The 8,145-nt window shown below is 36.8% G+C and overlaps 2 protein-coding genes across 2 annotated transcripts; both read left to right on the top strand.

Moving 5' to 3' along the window:
* Nucleotides 1–392: 392 nt before the first annotated feature.
* zmpste24 (zinc metallopeptidase, STE24 homolog) lies at nucleotides 393–5,339 on the top strand. Its single transcript, XM_079262159.1, has 9 exons — nucleotides 393–759; nucleotides 1,959–2,105; nucleotides 2,223–2,426; nucleotides 2,558–2,710; nucleotides 2,857–2,998; nucleotides 3,126–3,301; nucleotides 3,573–3,677; nucleotides 3,795–3,938; nucleotides 4,020–5,339. The coding sequence occupies exons 1-9, from the start codon at nucleotides 652–654 to the stop codon at nucleotides 4,242–4,244; spliced, it is 1,404 nt and encodes a 467-aa protein (XP_079118285.1). The 5' UTR covers nucleotides 393–651; the 3' UTR covers nucleotides 4,245–5,339.
* Nucleotides 5,340–6,100: 761 nt separating this feature from the next.
* atp5if1b (ATP synthase inhibitory factor subunit 1b) lies at nucleotides 6,101–7,439 on the top strand. The gene is made up of 3 exons (XM_079262163.1): nucleotides 6,101–6,254; nucleotides 6,917–7,029; nucleotides 7,148–7,439. The coding sequence occupies exons 1-3, from the start codon at nucleotides 6,186–6,188 to the stop codon at nucleotides 7,287–7,289; spliced, it is 324 nt and encodes a 107-aa protein (XP_079118289.1). The 5' UTR covers nucleotides 6,101–6,185; the 3' UTR covers nucleotides 7,290–7,439.
* Nucleotides 7,440–8,145: the final 706 nt, after the last annotated feature.

The raw sequence follows: 8,145 nt of genomic DNA, 5'->3' as shown, positions 1-8,145 counted from the left end.
TGTTGGAGTGGCGCAAAATTTTTATGAGGCTCCTCGATACTAACTTCACGACAGACTAACAACTAATAAGTATTAAAAACCTTTCTGCCATTGCACACATTTTCCACCCTAGCAAAGTAGTTAATGTACATTAATACTCCACATTAATACTTTGTGACGGGAAAATAACTGGCCATCTTCGTTTTTACAATAGGTAAGATAAAGTCAACCAAGCCTCGTTTCACACGGTTCTGAGTTGGATTTATCATATTTTGCATTGAATTGTAGATTATATTGTTACGTTACGTTTATTTTTAAATGTAAAGGAAATTCTAATATTCTAAATTCACTAACGGAACCAAAGTTACTCTCGTTGCAAATGAGATGTTTCATAGGGGACAGAATTCGCGGACACGTTTGATCGACAAGCTCGTTCGCATCACATGAATGGAAAGACAAAAGATGTAAAAGCCTGAACTAGGGAATGGAAACTGAATGCCAAGATTTAGCTTTTAGTCAGTATCTTTAGCTCAAACGTGAGAGTACTTGTCACGTAAATCAAGTTTCAAGTGTTTGTGTGTGCGGAGCGGAAGCTACGTAGCTGTTAGCCCAAGTACCAATCAGGCTACTAAACGAGCTAGTCAGCGCTTGTCGGGAAAACCCAAAGCAAAAATGGTTCAAACTATTTTTGACCTCCCCGTGGAAAAACAGATATTTTATGCTGTCCTGGGGTTCTCGTGGACAGTGTATCTTTGGGAAGCGTACTTGTCTTATAGACAGGTAAGGAAATACATTTCAGCATCATGCTCCACTGCTCGATCGAAATGGGGACAAAATCAAACGTATCAATGAAAAGAGCAGAAGATCTGCAACAAAATACTGCTCCATTGTCCTTTGAAACTCCTAGTAAGCAGCGTCCACAGAGGAAGACACCAAATGCGAATGGGAAAAGCTTGCTTGGGCTTAGATAAATATACTTGTTAACAAGTTTTTGCAGTTTTTTTTTTTTTTTGTCAGCGTTAAATTGTCCTTCAACATGGCATCACTCTATCACTCGGATATGTTTATAGTTTACATTTGTAAAAAAAGAAAAACAAAAGAAAAGGTTTAAAGTGAAGTGTTTGGAAAGCCTGTTAACTACAATTCTTTTTTTTATTTTTTATCATCCCTTGCCGATTTTATAAAGTATATTATAATAATTATTTGGGGTAATTAATTAAATAAATGTCCAACATAAGTTAAATAGTTCAAGTTTTCACAATGTTTGCATCTGCATCACGTTGATCCATCTTTGGAAAATTATCTAGTTTCTTTCCTTTAGTGGGAAAAAGGTATAAGTTCCGTTAAGAAATAATAATAATAATTAAAAAAAAACTATGCTTCATCTAAGTAGCACATGTTGTGAACTCCAATCAAATAGATTTATCAGGAATTCTTACATATGCCATTAAAGTAAATGCTTTTATGTTTTTATACAAACCTGCACAACCTCATATATTTTCAGCAAAGATCTAAATGTTTCAGACCTTTAAAATGTTGCTGACTTCATGGCAACATTTTAAAAATAAAATGAATGCAGATAAGAAGTGTCGAAAGTTTGCTATAGTTCCTCTAACAACAGGAATTAATGCACAGAAGGCTGAGTCATGTCAGTTTCAGCTTGATTAACCTACAATGTTATTAAAACATAAATTTAGGTCTGCACGCTTTATGATACAAGAATATATACAATATATCGCCAAACTATTTCTATACATCTTTGAAACGGGCAGACATCTGTAAAAAAAAAATTAAACTAATCATAATTTCATGAGTATAGTATCATGTGTTTGCTATGCGATAATTAGTGGTTTTGAAGTGAGCAATCAGTTTTATCTGACATATGTTGTTTGGGTTAATTGTGTGGATCTTTATTTTGCAGCAACATTTATTTTTAAGTTATTTTTTTAACATTGTGATTATGTGTTTTTACTATGCAGAGGAGAATATATAGGTCAACAACACATGTGCCGCAGGAGCTTGGCAAGATCATGGATTCTGAAACCTTTGAGAAGTCTCGCCTTTATCAGCTGGATAAAAGCAACTTTAGCTTTTGGTCTGGACTATATTCTGAGACTGAGGGCACGGTAAGGCGTACAGTAATTTAAAGAGAAAATGAACCTTGATTATTGATTTTCAAATAAGATGAATTATAAAGATTAGCCCCATCTTTTTTCTATTCCCCCAAAATGAATACTTTTCAGCTGATCCTGCTACTGGGTGGAATCCCATTTCTGTGGGGTGTTGCTGGTTCGGTGACATTTCGCTTCGGATTTGGTCCAGAGTATGAAATCACCCAGTCGTTGGTGTTTCTGACGCTTGCCACCCTGTTCAGTGCCTTAACTGGACTTCCCTGGAGTTTGTACAACACATTTGTCATTGAGGAGAAGCATGGCTTTAATCAACAGGTTCGCTGACTGAACAGCACTTACACACACATCATAGTCACAATGACAGATGTAAAACATTTTAATGTTTTCTGTTGTTGACGTTCGTATTTTTTCCACTTGAATTTTTTTTTTTTTAATCTTCCTCTTAGACACTGGGGTTCTTCCTCAAGGATGCTGTGAAGAAATTTGTTGTGACCCAGGGTATTCTGCTGCCGGTGACCTCACTGCTCCTGTACATCATAAAGATCGGTGGAGACTACTTCTTCATCTATGCTTGGCTTTTTACTCTGGGTGTTTCTCTGGTTAGTGATACTTCAACTGTTTTTTTAGACCATGTAGAAAGGATTATGTGTGGTTTTTTTTATCTCTAAAATAAACAGTTTGCTGAGTTTATGGTTGTTTGCTTCTAATTGATCACTGTTTCTTTCTTTTATCCCTTTGTTCCTAGGTACTTGTAACCATCTATGCTGATTACATTGCTCCACTGTTTGACAAGTTCACTCCATTGCCAGAAGGAGAGTTAAAGACAGCAATTGAGATGATGGCCAAAAGTATAAGCTTTCCCCTTACTAAGATTTATGTTGTTGAAGGTAAGTTTCTGAATGTTTTTTTCCCTCTTTTTTTTTTTATTTTTATTTTTTTAAATTTTGATTCTTTAACAATTTGCTATGGTTTCTTCACTTGTTGATTGGTTTTTGTTGATTTGCATATTATCAGGTTCCAAGCGTTCATCACACAGCAACGCGTACTTCTATGGCTTCTTCAAGAACAAACGAATTGTGCTGTTTGACACTCTGCTGGAAGACTACTCCCCTCTGAACAAGGCTGGAGAGCCACAACCTGAGCAGCCAGAGAGTGATGAGACAGCCAGCGATGCAAAACCCAAACCCAAGGTTGCCTTTCTCAAAAACTTTCATGCCATTTCCCTTATATGAACTCTCAGCAGGCTTTAAAATAGTTTCCAAAATTGTTGCAATGGAAAACTGAAGTTGAAATATTGCCTTGATAGTTGCAGCACCTTACAGTGAGTTGCTCATTGAGACCTTCTTGTCTCAATGACACAAGAAAGCAGCGATGCTCTGATAAGATAACCTGACTTCACATGATTTATTTCAGCTATCGCTGTTTAATAATGTTGTAATGTTCCCTTATACGCTTTCACAGAACAAGAAACAAGGATGCAACAACCTTGAGATCCTTGCAGTTTTGGGTCATGAGCTTGGCCACTGGAAACTTGGCCATACTGTCAAGAATATAGTCATCAGTCAGGTACTGAATTGTCTTTACAAATGTGTCAGTGGTTGTTTTTTTTACTCCCACATTGAACACAAATTACCCTGACTGATTGGAAATGCTGGCATCACTTATACACTTCTGTCTCTGCAGATGAATTCCTTCCTATGTTTCTCTCTGTTTGCTGTTCTGATTGGACGCAAGGAGCTGTTTGTAGCTTTTGGATTCATTGATAACCAGCCCACATTAATAGGCTTGATGATTATCTTCCAGTTCATCTTTTCTCCTTACAATGAGGTGATTATGAGATCAACTGACTTATTAAATTCCATTGTTTTTGCTGGTTTAGATATTTCAGTTTTTCTTTTCTCTTTGCAGCTCCTTTCCTTCTGTCTGACAGTCCTGAGTCGCAGGTTTGAGTTCCAGGCAGATGCCTTTGCACGTAGTATGGGCAAAGCCTCAGAGCTCTACTCTGCTCTAATCAAGCTCAACAAAGACAACTTGGGCTTCCCTGTTGCAGACTGGTTGTTCTCCATGTGGCACTATTCCCATCCTCCTCTCCTCGAGCGCCTCCGAGCACTGGGCAACGTCAAGCAAGACTGACGGGGCTGGAAGGGGGAGCGGCGATCGCTGGCTCCTCCAAAGGGCCTCCGCAGACCTCTCCTGGCCCTGTGATGCACCCTGATCATTTTCTTCCCATCTGTCCCCCACCATCTAGTTTTATCTTATTTTAGCCTTTCCTTTAGTTGCCACGATTTCCATTTAGTTCCCTTTGTTGAAAATTGAAACCAAAACATATCAGCATGAGGCAGCGTAGAAATTGTTGGCCTATACTCTCCATTTCAACACCTATTACGCACTTGCTGGAAGCAACACATCTTTAACATTTTTAAACAAAAAGAAAAAGTCCTAATAGTGACCTGCTTGTTCTTCTGATTGGATTGGTAATTTTTTCTTAGAAATAGTTTACTTTTCCATTAAATCCTTTTTTTATGATTTCAGAAGGTAATAAAGAGCAAACAATGGTAAGGGGAAGCATATTTTCTGGTCTGTAGATGTTAGTGTTGTGATGCTGGCATGACATCCAACTACTGATGATTTTGGAGAATATTTTTGATTAATACTTACCAAACTGGTTAATCCAGCAGTCTATTGTGACTTATTGATTTAGCACGAGCTCAGCTTCATATGTTTTCATGACAATGCTTTTGAGATACACAGGCCTGATCTAGTTCTGTCACCCAAGCTGCATCCTCAGCAGTTTTTTCTGGTGAATCTCAAGAAAACCTGCAAAAATATAATTTGCTCAAATTTTATGTTTTGTTAGAGGAACTATGTAAATGCTTAGTCACCATGACAAAATATGAGTGCCTCTAATCTATTTTGTGCTTAAAATGAACAAAGCAGTTCTTTGAATTTAAAAGAAATTTGAGTTTTTTTTGTTTTGTACAAGAAGTGGGGAAATATTTTATTTTATCTTAAGCTCTTGCTTGCCATCTAGAGTGCAAGCATACCTGTAAATATGTATTTTTGGTGATTAGAGATGTATGAAGTGAAATGTAAAAAATTTGAATGTGGTTTAAAATTTCAAGTTGACACAATGTTTAGTTTTGTCTCGATTTTGGTCTAGTATTGCCTGGCAAGTAAAGTATTTATAGGGGACTTTGGAGAGGGGGTTGACAAGGATCCTCACACATGAGCCAGCGATTGGTTTGTTCAAAGAGGGAGGGTATTCTTATTTTGCTGCGTTGATTAAAATCCTACAAAGCATTTTGTCTGTTTGTCACTTATTTGACTTGTATACGAAATTAACATTAAAGTATTGTTTTATTTGTAATAGGTTAAATCAGGCTGTGCCTTGTCATACTGTGTTTTTCAGAAATACAATTGTTAATTATAAATTCATAACTATTAAAGCCTAGAATTTTGTTGGGCTGTCTTAGCATACCTGTCATGTTACAGCTATCTCATGTCTGCCTGAAACGGATATTTTCTAAATGTATTTGAAAGTTACATTCGTATTTATTGTCACACAATTAGCACAGAAAATTATATAAATGTCAGTGCATTTTTTTTTAATATCCACGTAGACAAGTAGTATTGACTGAACTTTTTTTTCCTTTTTTTTTTTTTTTAAAGAACAAAAGCCTCAGTAGAAGTTTTTACATGTTGGAATTAATAATTCTTTTTATTTCCTATATTTTTGTGTCTAAAAATTTGTTTTAAAAAAATACGCTCTGGAATAAAAATTTAATAAATTAACAGGGTCAGAGTTTACGCATGCGTAAGGTACTGTCAATTTAGACCATACCATTACAGGGAGACTCTTGAGTTTTTATCACTCGTTTCAGATCTCACAACGTATGTAACAACATTTACGGCATTTTTGACATATCACTGAAAAATCTTTAGTATATTTGTGCTTTAAAACAACGTCATATTCATCTCGCCTGTCGTTCATGCAATGGTACGGTCTTATGGCGTAATTAGGTGGACAAGGACAAGCGGCTGTGTGTCAGTGCCGTATTCACATGAAAATCAAACATGGCGAGGTTTTTGAGGCCTAATATCAGGACTTTTGTCACCTCTCAGCTGAGAATGTCATCCGATCAGGTAATATACGTCGCCAAAACACATTACTCCATTAAAATCCGGATGCAAACGGCTGTTGTGTATAACCCATCTGCGCCATTTAGCTTAGTAATATTAAAAGAAGAAACGCCTCGTATCAGTTATAACGTTTTACACATTGGTGTTATTATTACAGTTCTGATGAAGAAAGTCTTCATTCAGAAAATGGGTATTGGTAAGTTTGGATGAAATGATGTTAGTTATTTTGATCCGTTATTTTGATCCTTGGAAGTTTTGTCAAAATTGTCACCCAAAAAACCAGGAAGGATTAAAAGAACTCAACCTATTACGGAGTTGAGAGCGTGGCTGCATTGTTTTAATGCAAAGTTATTCTAGACAGTTCTAAATACCTCAATTATCACTTGGAAAATTACATTTCAATTATATTTCTTGTAGGTATTTATATCTTATCCTCTGTAACGCAACCTCAGTCTTGACCTTCAGTTCGTTTCAGAGTGATATACGTTTTATGTTAGTATAACAGGTGTTAATTAAACTTTGGATAGAAATAAACTCTCAAGATTGTGTGAACTGATATCACCAAAAGTCTACAGGGGGGAAAAATCTCAGTAATGAGTTCTTGTGTTCTCCCGGTTTATTCTCTAAACAAATCTTCTTTGTACTGGTGCCCTGCCCTGTCTCAGTTGGGTGAACTGGGTAAAGGTGCAGGGAAAGGTGGTGGAGGTGGTGGTTCTATCAGAGAGGCAGGTGGAGCCATGGGGAAGAAACAGGCTGCTGAGGAGGAGATGTACTTCAAGTATGTATTAGTTTATTCTACATCAACCAAATAGTGGCTTGAGTATTGATGTCTAATTTTGTTTGATTTTCTCCCATCATCTATCTTCTTGTGTGATCCTGTCTCTCCTGCACATAAGGCGTAAAGAACAGGAGCAGCTGGCAGCACTGAAGCAACACCACCAGGATGAGATTGAACATCATAAAAAGGAAATTGAACGTCTTCAGCGTGAGATTGACCGCCACAAGGGAAAGATCAGGAAACTGAAGCACGACGACTGAATAAAATCTTCATTTTTCTCGACGTCCCAGACGCCTTTAGTAATCACACCAATTGCTATGAGCACTGTATTACCATGCAGGTCATGAATGTGTGGGAGATGTTGCTCTGTAAATGCTTGAAAGTTATTAAAACTGTTCATGAAATTATAATTGTTTCCATGGCATGCTACAGAAGTTGTACAGCGTTGTCAAATTCTTACCTGTTGTGTACTTCATAGTTGGGCTGTTTGTTACTGACAGACTGTCACACTGGAAGCACTAAATTATAGTTAAAAGCAACACACATAATGTAAATGGTGCTGGTATTTCCAAAAGCTATAACAGCTAAGTAACACATCTCAAATCTGAGGATTATCTGCTTTTGATGTGTTTTCTATATATGCTTTTTTTCATTCTATATGCTTTGAGAAGTTATCAATATCAAGAGTGGTTATAAATATATATACATTATAACCTAGTTTCCCAGGAAGTTTGGACATTTTGTGAATTGTAAATGCAAAACTATTGAAATATTTTCAATCCAAAGATATATAGAGAGAGTGATAGAAGTAAAAAGAACATGATTCATTAAATAACATTAATTGGTAACAAATCAGTAGATCTGTGTTTGTCCATTTGTGACCCTTACGCATTGGTCAGGTGGGCCTGATCTGTACTCCCCATGAACCCATACACTGGTTACTTATTTGTGTACCACTTTGGATCAGTGATGGAAGTATCTGTGACATAGCTGTGTCCTATGTCTAATCCAGTTTTTAAACCCAAAGTGGTCCCAGTCATGTTGTCCATTATGAGCCAATGGATTTATCTTTGATGAGTGACCTATTTTGTACCAACACTAGGTGCCAACCCAAGT

The sequence above is a fragment of the Telmatherina bonti genome (genome assembly GCF_933228915.1).
Source record: "Telmatherina bonti genome assembly, chromosome: 22".
Classification (NCBI taxonomy): domain Eukaryota; kingdom Metazoa; phylum Chordata; class Actinopteri; order Atheriniformes; family Telmatherinidae; genus Telmatherina; species Telmatherina bonti.
Note: the sequence above shows the minus strand (reverse complement) of the source record. Positions and strands in the feature narration are given on the sequence as shown.